The 15217-nt window shown below is 42.6% G+C and overlaps 2 protein-coding genes across 5 annotated transcripts; one reads left to right on the forward strand and one right to left on the reverse strand.

Moving 5' to 3' along the window:
- Positions 1-1283: 1283 nt before the first annotated feature.
- LOC146650984 (ATP-dependent (S)-NAD(P)H-hydrate dehydratase-like) lies at positions 1284-7518 on the reverse strand. Of its 4 annotated transcripts, XM_085384732.1 has the most exons (12): positions 7205-7494; positions 6064-6695; positions 5511-5951; positions 5169-5319; positions 5028-5073; positions 4843-4931; positions 3935-4043; positions 3665-3715; positions 3470-3574; positions 3246-3366; positions 3008-3131; positions 1284-1752 (listed from the first exon to the last, which is right to left on the reverse strand). In XM_085384732.1, the coding sequence occupies exons 1-12, from the start codon at positions 7288-7290 to the stop codon at positions 1602-1604; spliced, it is 2106 nt and encodes a 701-aa protein (XP_085240858.1). In that variant the 5' UTR covers positions 7291-7494; the 3' UTR covers positions 1284-1601. The 4 variants fall into 4 exon arrangements, with proteins under 4 accessions (XP_085240858.1, XP_085240855.1, XP_085240857.1 ...); XM_085384729.1 differs by lacking the exon at positions 7205-7494 and having other exon boundaries at positions 6064-7176; XM_085384731.1 differs by lacking the exons at positions 5511-5951; positions 6064-6695 and having other exon boundaries at positions 7379-7518.
- A 15-nt stretch (positions 7519-7533) lies between these two features.
- rab20 (RAB20, member RAS oncogene family) lies at positions 7534-15160 on the forward strand. Its single transcript, XM_085384735.1, has 3 exons — positions 7534-7665; positions 8917-9405; positions 13966-15160. The coding sequence occupies exons 2-3, from the start codon at positions 9216-9218 to the stop codon at positions 14556-14558; spliced, it is 783 nt and encodes a 260-aa protein (XP_085240861.1). The 5' UTR covers positions 7534-7665; positions 8917-9215; the 3' UTR covers positions 14559-15160.
- Positions 15161-15217: the final 57 nt, after the last annotated feature.

A 15217-nucleotide genomic window follows, 5' to 3' on the forward strand; every position in this document is an offset into this window, starting at 1 on the left:
CAGCGAGTGTCAGTAATGTTAATGTGGTTATGTTAGTAATACACAGAGTGCTAATATAACAGCTTTAAGATGCATTTGTAGATATTATTACGTGTTTTACCGTCTTTATGGTGCTAGCTTAAAGTTACGGTGTAAACGTTATTCTCCCTCCTCGCGCTCACAGACACATAACGTGTATGGCAGTCCATTCTCCCTGCAGCACGGACTACACTGCCCACGATGCTACATTCTTTAGAGCTATGCTTGTAGCATTCTGCCCGTTAGCTTAGCACAACAACAACGAAAAGGCGCTCTCTCTCACCCAGGAAACACACAGTCGCAGAGAGAGAGAGAGAGCGTCGCCCTGTAACCATGGCAACCGTAACGCTGCCGCCTGGAACAACAGCACGTAGCTGTCAAACAAAACCCAAACAGTCCTGACCCGCGACAATATGAAACAGGAAAGTACCGCCGTGTAATCCATTTATTTCAACAAAGTAACTGTATTCTGAATACCACCTTTTTAAACGTTAACTGTAACGGAATACAGTTACTCATATTTTGTATTTTAAATACGTAACGGCGGTACATGTATTCCGTTACTCCCCAACACTGCAAACAACGCTTTGAACAACGGTCACCGAAGTGAATACGTTTCACCTTCAACACATTAAGCACCCACTGAACATTTACGGACAATTCTAGCTAACACAACGCGGACAAACAGAATGGTCTTTTACTGCTTTGGCACTTTAAAGTGGTCTTTACGCGTTGGCTTCGGCGTGTCTGTTAGCTGGATTAGCCGACTAGCTTATAACAATACTAAACGAAATTCAGCTCCAATCCTTACGGAAATACAGAGCAGATACCTCGCCACACACATTCAGTTGCCATATAAGCGGAGGGTGAGTAAACTTACCTGTGAATACTCCGAGTTAACCTTACAGACTCTGTGATGCTGCTGTGGGTCTTGTTGCTAACGCTAGGTAGTGCGTGTGTGTGTGTAACTACGGTGGACTCGCAACAACGGAGCTAGCTGTCGGATAATTCAGCTATGCGCATGCGCCGCATACTTTACACGAATCACACACGCCTCACTCTTCTGCTTTTAGGTTTACGATGCTGCAACCAACCAAAACACTTTGTTGTCCAGCAGGTATCGGTTTTCATGGACTTTACAAGTTAATATTCCCCACTGACTCTATAAAAGTCACGTTTTCTGCAGTCACTCACCCAGTAATACTTCCATGATGGCTTTTAAGAACTTTGTCGAAACAAACAAACAAACAAACAAACAAACAAAATCACATTTATAATTTATTTCAAAACGTATACAGGTTTCTGGTTTAGTGTGAGCCCATTCATCCTAATGTCTCAGTCTCTTTGGTGGGCTTGGTGAAGGCATTCATTATTCAACTAGTGGTTTTCTTTTTGTTACTTTTCCATTAAACACAACACAAACAACATGTCAGTGTGTATATTTTGCACCAAATTTCGATTCCGGGTTCAAATCAGTCATTAAAATTCAGCTAAAGAAGAACATTTCTTTCAATCCCAAAAAGGTTACGTTAGGAGCGTAAAATTTATTCTCTTTTTACAACTGTTTGCATCGCTGACTGTTTTTAGCTTTCGAACAGCTTTTTGAAGGCTGAGCTGATCTCCTGGATCATGTCTGACGTGGTGGTGGACCTGCCGTGCCGCTGGAATGCTTGACTGTTGCACTGCCTGGTGAGTGAACAAGCACCAAATGCAGCAACCACTGATGGATTCATACTATAGGGGAGCAAAGGGAAAGAAGAAGGGGGGAAAAAAAAAGAGAATATACATCCAAATAAAGTGAACACGTACATTTCTCTGTGCAACATCACACTTTATGCATTCATTACATAGGAAAAGCCAAAAAATCATCGAGAGAAGTGGTTAGAACGTTTGGTGATAATTTTTATACACTCTCAGCATGTAAATCAGTGCACTCTGTAGGTAATGTGTGTAAATATATTTAAAAAAAACTATTTTTTATCCATTGAGCCCTGAAAAGCTTGGCCTATACATTCATTCAAACATAGCTCACTCCTTGGCGGCTGCTTATCGGGGCCTGGAACCTGGGGCTCGCTCGGTCCACTTCGGAGGTGGGGTGCCCCCGGCCTCTCGGCCTGGGGCTCGGTCACTCAGGCACAGCTGGCTGCCGGCGGAGCTCACGGGCGCGTCACTGCAACTCCCCCTAGCTTCTGCTCCGCGGCTGCTGAGTGAACCCTCATCTGGGACTCTCCTCAGCTCTTACTGGGACAGTGGCGCGGCTGCCCCTCTGTTGGTCTTCCATGGTCTCTTGTGTTCTGGGGGCCTCTGGATATCTGGAGTTTTGATCTCCTCCATACCTGCTTCATACCCTGGAGGACGGGGCTGTGGCCCCTCCACACTCCCTAGCAGATCGTTACATGGAGAAACCTTTGGAATACAAGCACGCTGATCCACACAGGTATGCACACGGGTGTTCACTGCTCGTAGACTTAAATTACACCTTTCTTGGCCGCTACTTCGAAGCACAACTGTCCTGCGTGCTGCACAACAACATTGAATATTTAGTATTTACTGCTGTTTACTCTTAGCTAGATTAATGCGATGGTGTTGTGTTTAGTATGTTGCTTTGTTTTTTTTGTTTTTTTGCTTGTTTTCTATTCTTCTCTCAACAGGTGATCCAGGAGATTTTTACTTTTTTTTCTCCCCCCCTTTCTCACTGTCCCTCTCCCCTTCTGTTTTTCCTTTCCTTCCTCTTTCTTTTCCTATCCCTCACGCATGTCTGTCCCGTCTGTAACATCTGAAAATAAAATATAATAAATAATAAAAACAAAGATCGACCAAATGGACCAATACGGCAATGCCACGATGATCCATTTGGCAAAGTAAATCCATTGGGTATCCTTGTTGGTCTTCAGACAACAATTCTGATGGCTAAAGAACCAAATGGGACAGGCAAAAAAAAAAAACAAAAAAAAAAACATAGCACAAAAAGCAAAAATCATGCCTTCACCTTCTGATCATTCCTGCTGTGGAAGCAGCATGGGCCCAGTGTGCCAGCACTCCCATAGATCCAGAAAGGAGATCCCCCTGTCCACCGCATCGTCTCCCGCTGCCTTCTAAATTGCATGAGTACACTACAAACAGCAGCACACGACACAGCGTCACAAAAGGAGCTCCGAAGCATCTGAGAATAAACAGAGTGAACGATCAGCCGGAAGAAATTAAAGCACGTTCTGTTTGATGCCAACCTTTGCTGCCATCTGTGATGAAATCCTGCTCCCCCTTCAGCACCAAGGTGAGGTTGCCCATAGCTACACTGAGCTGCATGACGCTCCGCTGATAATCACTGCTGTCCATGGGCTCATGGTGCTAATGCACACAGACAACGTAAAAAGACACACATCAGCATAGAAGATCACATGTTATTTGCTGTCAACTAGTGAGTGGGACTGAAATGTGCCAAGAAACTTACCAATGCCTCATACAATCGAGTGAATTCCATGAAGTTAGGCGTAAGGATGCCCTTCTGGTACCCTTGGATAACAGATGGTTGCTGTGTAACCAGCCATAATCCATCCTGTTAAGAATGATCACACACACTATGTATGACTTAGCAAATGAAACACCTTCCGCTCCACATCTGGGACTTTATTTTATCAAGACTTACTGCATCAATGACTATGGGGATATCTCTTGCTTTCGACTTCTCAATGACCTCCTGAAATAGAGAGAGAGAGAGAGAGCACAGGGTCTGTCTTTAATAAGCCTTCCGTTGGGGTGGGGGGAAAAAAGAAGAAGTAATTTATCAGCCACCAGTAACACTTGTGCTATAACAAGTGCTAGCAATAAGACTAGTCTGCCATGCTTATGCAGAAGTATCTAGCAGAGTAGCCGAGACTGTGTTAAGCGCAAGGAAGAATGAATGTGCTCCACGTGCCTTTGCTGTTTTCAATAATAAGTCTTCTCTTCCTAAGCCTGGTCCCACCACAAGTCCGTGTAGTCTTGGAAGCCATTTTTCTATTTCTTCCACTGCATTAGGACTGTCCCTTCATTCACACACATACACACAGATTGTCAGACATGCTGGAATGCACAATTAATCCCAAATTTTCCAATTAGTTTGCAAGGAAAACACACACACACACACAAAGTGAAGACTGATAACACTGTAACGGGTCTCTGAAGTGAGCAAACACAAATAGAAAGCAGTCGATGTTAATGTTTTCTGTAAGTGCCTCTTGTAGAGAAATGAGCCTTTTAACATTTTTTTGCTATAACAAGCTAATAATGGCTTTCTAAGAGCACACTGGCACAGGCTCACCAAACTGAAACGCAGTCATTAATGTTACTGTAAGGTTCCCAAGCCGCTCCAGCCACGACAAGTAAGCGTGAGCTGTGAAGGTTTGTACTGTCACACTGACAGAATACCCAGAATTATGACACTACCTGTTCATGATCTGACAAATGTCAGAAATTTAAATATTTAGGACAGTGATTACAGAATCATTGTGAGAAAGCAGCGTGTTAATTATAACACGCAACGTTTAATACAACGGAGTAGAGTGATGATAGTGAAATGCAGAATTTGGCTCCAAATAACATTACAACTCACAACAAAAAAAGAAAACGTGCGCAACTATTTATTTTGAAAATCTTATGCCTCGCCACAAAGCCTGGGTAAACTTTGATGTTTTTGCTTGCAATAACACACTGTGTAACATTTGTGAATGCATCCAAATACCAGTGCATAATGCTAATAAATACACACCATTGCACTCTCAATGATCCAACTGCTACCAGCTACTTCAAATCCTACAGAAAGATTATTATTGGCTCTGTACTTACAGAACTGGATGGACTATGAGCTCAGGGCTGTATGATTTGATTACAACTGCAGCATCTTTGGTGCAGAACACGTGAGACAAGTCAGCCCCCTGGAGATGAGAAAAAAAATGTATATACAATATAAAATTAGAAAAAAAAATTAAAAAATGAATGGACAAAATTGATAGTCAAGCTTTACTGCCTACCACTTTTAAAGCAGAGATGGCAGCAAAGTAAGGAGCTCCAGTGTAGCTTTAGAGATTAGAGATGAAGAGAAATTAGGGCAAATGTTCCACTGAATTTGTTTTTTTCTTTTAAATCATGCAGGAATCTTTTATGCAACATACTCTTGACATCCTCCAATGATCCCAATACGTCCATCTTGTCCCTTGTGTTTTTTGGATGTCAGCGGAGGGACTATGTTCTTTACCAGTGGCAGGATGTCATCCTCCATACCTCTGTGCGACGTGGAGCCCAAACCGTAGAAGCGCTCAAAAACTGAGGAGATAAACAAAGTGAGAGTGTTCAGCGTACGAGCGAGTTTCAAACTACTGTGGTCGACAACAAAAACACACTAACACGATCCAAAATAAGAATAATAACTGAGTGTGATCTTTCACGTTACAGCTAATCTGCCTTCAGGTTTCTCTCCACATCAAGGCTTCACGCGTAGCGCCGGAACTAAATACCTAACGCCTGAGGGTCTGCGCTCAGAAATGGATTCTGCTGTGTGAGAGAGTCTGTCTGGGGCGAAGGGCGTTTGGGGTGACCGGAGTGGCCACGTGTATGCGACGGGGAGGTACTGGAAATGACCGGAGCGCGGCCAGGATTCGCCGTCTTGGACGGAGCGGATGCTGAGCCGGAGGAGGAGATGCTGGCGAACATCTGACCAAGCATCTGAAGCATCTGCAGTTCCCGGGCATGCTCAGCTTCCCGGCGCCGGTCTTCTGCTTGCAAGCGCTGCTCCTCCATCCGGTAGAAGTTGTCCTCGGCTTGGGCGCTCTGCTCCAGGAACTGCTCCATCAGCTTCTCCATGGGGAAATTGGCGCGTCGCTTCCTGGGCCGTTTGGGTGCTCTGGCTGACAAACAGCTGGCCGACTGGCTGCTGTTAGGCGGCTTCGCACAAGTCCCTGAAGTGGAGAAGGGTGTGACATTATGTTAGCACACATACTCGAGTCACACTCGAGGCACTGAAACATGATAAAGCCACGAAAAAGTGATAGTGGATAAGGTTGGACTCACCATTATTCCCCACTGTCACTTTAACCGGAATGGGGATGGGAACAGTTGGGTATTCCAACTTGACTTCAGTCTCAGCGGGATAAGGACACTCCCCTGTGCTCTCAGAGTAAGCATCCTGAGCATCTTCCCCATCCTCCTCCGGGCCATCGACGGCCTCCTCTCCTCCCGCACCGCTGTCTATAAACTCCTGGGCGTCCAGACTCGGCCGGTTACTCAAAATCCTCTCCATGGTGTCATAAAACTTGCAGATCTTGTGATACTGCCCATTATTCCGCAGATTGCCCTCCTTCGCCAACAAGTACTGCCTCTTGAGGCTCTTGATCCGCACCCTACACTGCTCGGGCGTCCTTTCAAACCCCATGGCTCCCAGCCTCCGGGAGACGTCGCGGTACACGAAGCTGTTTCGGAAGTTTCCATCCAGCGCCGCCTGGATGTCCTGCTCTCCCCAGATGTTCAGCAGCGTCCTCGTCTCCACGTCCGACCAGAGGAAGCCCCGCGTTGTGTTCGCTTGCATAGCTGATCCAAAACAGGCCGTCTCCCGGCGTAACCTCCACCCCCGGGGAATAAGTTGATTGGAGATGTTGACACTGCGGATTATGACGGCCGTTTGCTCTGGGTCTCTGCGCTCAGCCGCATCAATGCCGCGGACCACCGTCAGCCCAAACAACGACAAACGGCCATTTCGCTAGCTCAGAAGGACCAGCCGGGGTAATAATTTTGGTCTTAAACTTGAAGATCATCACAACGTGTGCAGGTCAAACTATTTGTTAGCTAGCTAAAAGCCTAGCCTTCTGTGTTTATCTCATTCGTGTCGTCAAAATGCGTAGCTCTGGGATAAACCGACAGGAGATCGGCTACAAGAGCCGTTTTCAAGCGGTAACACTACATCGAGTAAATGTCCAAACTGACCTCTGATCAGTCCTTTGAGGTTAACTTCACCTTTCTCCGCCTGGTCCCCCGCCCCGCGAACGCATTTCTGCGGGGTCCTAGAGACCCACCTCACCTCAACAACGAGCCAAACTGTCAGCTGCTCGGCCAACACGGAGAGCACTGGACGACTCTAACGGCTCACCTAACGTTACAGTCTAAAGCTAAGTTTTAATGAAGTAAAACTTTGAGATAACGTCAGTCTCTTTTACCTTTCTCGTTTAAACAGGCCAAGGCGGCGATAAGCGACAGTGCAACTGGGATCGAGCAAAAAGCGAGCGCTTGAATCTGTTGAGGCATGCTCTCATTGTTTGTCTGACTGCAGTCACCCACTCTCGGAGCTTTATCACGGGCTGCACAGCCCTCTGTGGCACTCAGCTGTCCTTACCTAAACTGGAGCTGCGCTTCAACGCCGACAAGTGAACGCAAGTTAGCCTGATCATGAGGCGCCCTATAACCCAGCGCAGTACTACAGGAAGCGTGTGATGCCTTTAAAGGCTGCTCGGACACTCCTACATCCAAGTGGGCTGAGGGTGAAATCTGCTGTCGACGAGCCATCAAACCGGAAGCAGGTTTAAGCATGCGCTGCTTCAGCAGGGCCGGATTCTGAGACAACAAGCCCTCCTCCATAATAAAATGAAGAACACATCAAAATACACACAGAAGAGTAATAAGGTGCAGATGTTTTTAAGTTTATTTGCAGTTTTCATCTATTTGTGCTGATTTTAAGTTTTTTTTTTCAGCCATATTGCAAGTATAACCGTCTGTTTGCCTCTGTTTTTAGAAGTTTTGTATTTTTTAATACTCATTATTCAACCCCTCTGCCATAAAGAACTCTTCAGGAGGTCAGTCCTACTATGCACTATGAAAGTGTAGAGGTGGTAACAGGCGAACACACGTGAACTGTCAGGCACGAGATTCCATACACACATAATTTTAGAAGCATGTCAAAAAAATTATTTTACGTAGAAAGTGTAGCCTATTTTTATTTATCAAGTCTTCATTTAAATTAAATTAAAATATTTTGTAACTGTAACTGTTTATCTAACTTTCTTCTAGTTATTGTTATATTTATTGTGAATAGATCACATGTTTCGATCGAAGCAGAAACATGATTGTTGAATATTTTTTACTTTCTTACAAATATCAGTCTACATTTTAGGCAGGCCATTGGCATAAAGTGAATGAATATTTATTTCTCAGCTAATAATTATAATCATCATCATCATCATCATCATCATCATCATCATGTTTTTGGTCCAGATTTTAAAGACCACATTGGCATTTTTTAGCCATTTGTCTCAGCCTGACAACAAAAAAATATTTTTTTAATCCTCCAAACTAACAGAAAAACACAATTAAGCGACACGTATACCACTAAGAGAGCGTAAAATCCCAGAAGAATGTGTGTTATGCTTAGTTTGAAAACTAATACCCGCCCACCGACTAATTACAAATCGGAATTATAGACAGTTTTACTTTTCTCCCTGGGTTTTGTCTGGTAGGCATAAAACAACTTCAGGCTTGACCACTCAAATCACACTTAAGCCTTGGAGACTGCTACTAACACCACACTAAAGGCATAAATATAACCATAAGGAATGCTTTGAGGAGAGGTATATTATGTAATATTTGCTGTCAGTGCATTTTAATGAAAGAAGAAGAAGAAAATCAGACAGGGGTCTTTGTAGTTTCAATGCAACTCTGTCCCTTTTTTTTGTCATTGTGTGGAAAATTGTCCTACTCAAAAGGCTGCCCTCAATCTTTTTTAATAATACCAATATTGACTAAGTAGTTTTTATTTATGATTATTTCCCAGCAGCATATACAGCCTATACACTTAAACTTATTTGACTTAGGCACAGTTATTATTATTATTATTATTATTATTATTATTATTATTATTATGTTCCCACTGTCCACTAGAGGCCGCCCACGTCCTCCACCTGGAAGACACGGTTCAGAGCAAATTCTCCTCGTTGGTCTGCGGCTCGTCATCTACTTCCTGTTTTACCTCAGTGACTTTTTGAAGTTCGGACTTGGACAGCAGATTTGAGAATGAGCTAACACCGGATAGACACGTTATCAGAAGTGAACTTTCGTTCAGAAAATGACGTTTGTCAGAGGAATTCGCGACCAGCCTGCGGTGTTTTTCACGAGTTAGAGCGCGTCTTCGCTCCGAGCGTCAGAGAAATAAAATAGCGGGACCCGAACAAGCCAGCGTCATGCCCGAGGTGTCGAAAATGAAGAGGCCTGACGTCAAGGTTGTTCTCCTGGGAGACATGAACGTGGGGAAGACGTCGCTGCTCCACAGGTACATGGAGAGGAAGTTCAAAGAGACCGTCAGCACCGTCGGAGGGGCATTTTTCCTCAAACAATGGGGACCTTACAATATCTCAATATGGGACACAGCTGGTAATCCATCCTTTACTCTACCCTCTTTCCCCAATGTTTACTCTAGACTCTTAACGTGCCTTCTTCCGGTGGTTCAGTGCCTTTGTTTACCTGATAAGGAATGATCCGTTCATCTGAGGTAATCACTGCCATGTGACCTCTCTGTCTGTTCAGACGGCCTAAGCTTTTAGTCTGACTTTTATTCGCTTTAGTCACTTTTTAAAAATATTTCCAGAGTCGATCTTATCGTAAAAGCTGACCGAGTTCCTCAAAAATAAGCATGGTATTTATTGATCTGTGGGTAGATAGGAAATAAGTGGAGTTTTCATTTGGTCTGCATGGAAAAAAGTCCGTTTCACTTCCCCTTCAAGGGACTACTTTAATATTTAAAGAAAATACGACTTTTAAGTGACATATTAAAGAGATTTCTACCATTTAAAAAAAAAAAAGTCAAGATAAGGAGTATTTCATGTTACAGTACAATCATGATGCGTTACTCACTATTATGATGTTATCACAATACTGCACTGTAAGCATGATGTATTAAAAGCGACACCAGGATATCTTTGCAGTTAGTTGGGCTCAAGGGAGAAAAATGCTTCGGGGAAAAAAAAAAACTAAAAGTAGGGATTAATTTCTCATTTATTCATTTATTTGAGAATCTCAACCACGAGGAATCCTGAAGAAGTAACTTTCGTATATATGGTCCCACCAACATCAGAAACACGGACATCTGTTCTGGGTATTATGCAGTATTAACGGTAATTGTGACATAAAGATCTGTCAGTCAGCTATTCTGGAAAACAAACCAGTTTTTCGTCTTTCTTTCTTTTTGATAAGTGGGCTTTCAAAGAGCAAGAGAATATCAGTTTTAGTTTGTTATCATCACAGGTAATGGCAGATATTTTAGTCATGAAGAATCAGAAGTGTATTAATAATGAATGTAACTGATTAAAGTAACACACACAAAAACTCCCCCACAAAAAACAACTTCTCTCTTTAAAACTCAAAGGTGCTGCCAGAAAATCACCCACTATGCAGACAAACACCCCCTGGACAAACCCCACATGTTTTTACATGCTGGCCTTTGTCCTAATTTACCGAAAATGCTCCATTTCTTAAATCAGTTCCCATGTTCACCTCCTTTGTGCTGAACAAGGAAAGAAGCATGTTTTGTCTTGACTTGTGTTGCTCAATTTGTGCAAGTGTGACCCGATAGAGAAATATCATCTGGGTACTTCTGCAGAAATGGTCACATGTATTTGTACGAGGCTTCAGAAAATACAACCACTGCTTTTCTGATTTGGTGGAAAAGTGTGAATAAATTTGGAGCCCCTAAAACTAGACTGTGTGTGTTCAATTGTGCTTTGGGCTCCAGTGCTTAGGGTATTTTTCTTTATTTTTTTTAATAGTAATTTTTTACCAGAAAATTAAACTTTACATTTTATATGAAGAATGTCAAACTTATTTTACATTGATTTTAGCTGGGCAAGACCAGTGAAACTCCCTTTTCTGTCAGTGTAAAGAAGTTTAAGTTTACATTACTGAGCTATTTTAACATAAGAACAAGAACTGTGATTTTTTTTTTTTTTTTTTTTTGGGGGGGGGGGAATTCTCAGTTTTTCTGTTTGATTAAAAAATGCTGCTTTGGGCTTAAATTATAAGAAATAAATGTGTGAAATTATAGAAAAAACTCCATTAGCTCAGTGTGCAGACTAATGGACACTGTAATTAGAAAATTAGAAAAAATTTTGTTAATTGATAATTTATTTTTTTAACGCAACATGAAAATATGAAATTAGTATAGTAAATATTGAAAAAAAAAACCTATAGCTTTCTAGTATTTCATTGTTTATCTATTACTTACTTCCATTGGTGTAGTATGAATCGTCATGGGAACGTCTTTTCTTTACAGTAGGAAAAGCTGAAAAAAGAATTCTAAAGTCTACAATTTATGTCATCCTTCAAAATTTCAAAAGCCGTTCAATAGGCCACATTGGAGTGTTTTGCAGGCTGATTCTGGACCTTGAGCCTTATGTTTGGCACCCCTGTTTTACATGTTATGTGTCTGAAATTGTTCACTTATTGGACAAACAGCCACTGAAGTTTTGATTTGAAATCAAAAGGAAAGTTTTTATTGTGACTCTGTAACCTGAAAATGAAAGTATTATTAGTACAACTCCAACAGTTTTCCTGCTGACTAAACTAAAATGATTACTGATTGAGTTAAATGTAGGTCAGTCATTATATTTCTGTCTGTGCAGTGAAATATAGGTCAGTTCTTCAGTTATTTGTCCTTTAATAATGCACCAAGTGAATAACGCCCTTCATTATAGAGGGTTTCTCATAGGCAGAGCCAGCTTGTTTTTTCTCTGTGATATTGAATATTGTGTCACAGTGTATTCAGATAAACTCATTTGGCCTTTTCTGTTGGTCGTGACAGGAACAATCCAGTAACTGCTGGTGAATAAGCTCGGTGCTGACTGTATTCAAGTGTTGTGTAAACAAGAATTAGGGCAAACCTTCTTAGGCAAATATGTACTTCACAGAAATGGAGCTGGTGAACCATCGAGATAAGGAAAGTCTGGCCATGTCACCAGTGAGCCATTTCCTGGCTGTGTTCCCCAACTCCACAACCTCTGTGTCAAGTCCCTGTTGAGTGCAGTTAGCGCTGAGTCGTTTCAGTTGTTGCCGATATTTCGGTATACACCACAAAGCTGTGATAGAGTGGAAGTCTTGAGTGCTGTTGTTCTTATTTTTGTTAATCCGTGAAACTCTAAGCTGGCTGCTTCTTTACTAGTCTTTTCAGTTACATTCTGTTGTGCGGGCCTTCATGCTGTCGGGCCTCTTCCTCTTAAAAGTCACATGATGAAGTTATGACAGGAGGAATTGAGTCCCCGTGCTTTAACATGTCTTTTCCAAAGTTACATGTAGCAGTATTTTCCCAGAGAAGCAGGGGAGCTGAGTAAGTTGTTGTACATTCCTGCCATTTGAGCTGACGAAATAAAAAAGAAATTTCTTTATTTGTCAATGAGAAGGGGGGTGAAAAAAAAGTACCGTTTGCTGTTTTTCTTTTTCATATACGAGTCTGTCATCAGTATCTTTAAATGATGGCTAGGGAAAACAAACTAATAAATCATCAATCACTTGATAAAAAACACAGCAGATGCATAAATACTGCTTCCAGGTTTTGTATAGCAAAGTAAGCACACTAACAAAACAGCTTTGCTATAAATCTGTCTTTGTGAGGGTTAGCATGTTCAGTTATTTCCTGGAATGGATTGACAAAGGCTGCAAAGCACGGTGGTTAACACTTTCACCTCAAAGCAACAGCAAGGAGGTCTGCATGTTCTCACCGTGTCTGCGTGGGCGGTTTTTTAGCCCCGCGGTCAACATGCGACTTGTCCAGGATCTACCCTGCGCTCTCGCCTGTGATAACTGGGATGGGCTCAAGCCTCACTGTGACCCTGAACTGGATAAGCAGAAAAGATGGATGAATGGGTTTGATTGGGGCACTTCCTGTTCTTGATGGTAACTTTTAAGGCAGTAGATTGTGGTGGTGTTGAAGTGCAGCATTTGCCTTCAGCAGCATTACATTCCAGACCGTTTAAATCATCCACCCACTCCTGTCAGTTGACTGATTGGCATTCTAATATAAAACGACTGTTTGTGAATGGAAAACCATACACACACACACACACACACACACACACACACACACACACACACACACACACACACACACACACACAAAAACTGGTCTCAGCGATCTTTTTAAGAGGAGTTTGGGATTAATACCTTTGTCAAACATTGAACTTACGACGCAGCCTGGCTTTGGTTGCCTTGTCATATTCCATCTTATACAAACATATTTTTTATGTCGAAGTACTGCAGAACCACACTGTTTAGCTCGGGTGTCATCTGTTTACTTTCCCCCCTCACTTGTTTACAACTATCAGAGGGAGAGAGAGGGGGCTGCAGTTATCCTTGAACCACTAACTGCCGTTCTGCCATAACAAAATAAGAATAATATGTTCAATCAAATATTAATTATGCAAGTTCATTGATGTTTAAACATCTAGTTACGTACATCTTACTAGTCTCTAGTAATGAAGTTAAATTCAGTTTTATTTATATAGCGCCAAATCCCAACAGTCGCCTCAAGTTTCATTATATCCTAAGGTAAAGACTCAACAATAATATGAAGAAAACCACAACAATTAGTCGACCTCCTGCCCTTAAATTGTGGGTTAGGCTAGAAGGAAATATGAAAAGCTGCAACATGCAATAACAACAAACATCCCAAAATATCTCAGTGCACTCACTTGTAAAACAGTGCCCCCTGGTGGGGAAGGTTTTTGTTAAAGTCTGTAGAGGTTAAAGTGCACTGGATTCACACAATGCGCCCTTTCAAGCATTCTGCATATTTCAATAACAAAGATTGTTTCTGTTTTCAAACTGCTGACTGTCACACAATGTCTTTCCGTTGCTCGTACAGAAAATCTTTTTTCCTTTTTTTAAAAAAATGAGTGCTCGTGGTGAGTCGGTACTCACTCTTTTGACCTGCCTTTGTCTCCTCAGGCCGGGAACAGTTCCACGGTCTGGGATCCATGTACTGTCGAGGTGCAGCCGCAGTCATCCTCACTTACGACGTCACCAACTGGCAGAGCCTAGCTGAGCTGGAGGAGCGCTTCCTGTCCCTGACTGACACCGCTAACCATGACTGCATCTACGCCTTAGTGGGAAACAAGGCGGATCTCACAGACTCCAAAGCCCAGCTATGCCACGACTCAGATGGCCTAGTCAAGGACCGAACTGAGTGCAACCAGGAGTGCGAGGTGCTGTCTGGTTGTCCCACGCCGCCGGCCTCCCCTACATCCCTACCTGGCGTGATGCTTCGCAAGCAGGTGATCAATGAGGATGCAGTGGCTCTTTATGGGAGAATACTGCGCTATAAGGGCCTGGAGGAAAAGAACAGCTTGCCAGCAGAGAAGATGTGCTTCGAGACGAGTGCCAAGACCGGCTATAACGTGGACACCCTGTTTGAGACGCTGTTTGATCTGGTGCTGCCTTCCATTCTAAGGAAGAGGCAAGAGAATCAGAAATCTCCTACTGTGGATCTAGAGGAATGCAGGATGGTCGGCAGCAAGAAGGGAAGATCTGGCTGCTGTTAGGGGCCAAAGAGAGGTGAGGAAGAGGAGGCGGAGGCCACCTGTAGGCTCATTTTTAACCAAAGGCAATCACCAGGATAGTCTGATGACCAAATGCATACTGTGATGGTACTTTTCCTTTCTTTTTTCTTTTTTTCCCCCTCTTGCCTTAACTGAGACCAAACCGTGTTAATGACCTCTTGGTAAAACACAAATCTACACTTCTGATGCTGTGAAGATCATAGTGTCCAGAGAGATTTTTCCCATGTTTCTTTGTAAGGAAGGGACATAAAATGCACGGCGCATTATCACTCTTTGTTTCTGAAACTTTCCACTTTAATGACTCGAACTGCACTAATAGCCCAAACGTGCTCGTGAGGACAGACATCACTGCCGTTTGTCAGCGTTTCGCCACCAGAATTTCACGCACATGTAACAGCACTAATTAGTTAGGCTGCACGTTGCACTGTTTATGATGAATTTTAAGGTTTTATTAATCAGACTTTAAAGTTCTGTCACTGTTGAAACTGATCTTTATATTTTATCTGCACTTTTTGGAACTTTTCGATGAGTGTATTTAAAAATAAATAAATAAATAAAAATACAGGTGTTCGAATTTTTAAGCATTCTGTCGTAATAAAGATTTTTTTATTTTGCACTTTGCAGTCTGCTTTGTGAGATTC

Source organism: Rhamphochromis longiceps, linkage group LG16 (genome assembly GCF_057381845.1).
Source record: "Rhamphochromis longiceps isolate RC_006_pf linkage group LG16, R_longiceps_female_GT1.1, whole genome shotgun sequence".
Taxonomy (NCBI): domain Eukaryota; kingdom Metazoa; phylum Chordata; class Actinopteri; order Cichliformes; family Cichlidae; genus Rhamphochromis; species Rhamphochromis longiceps.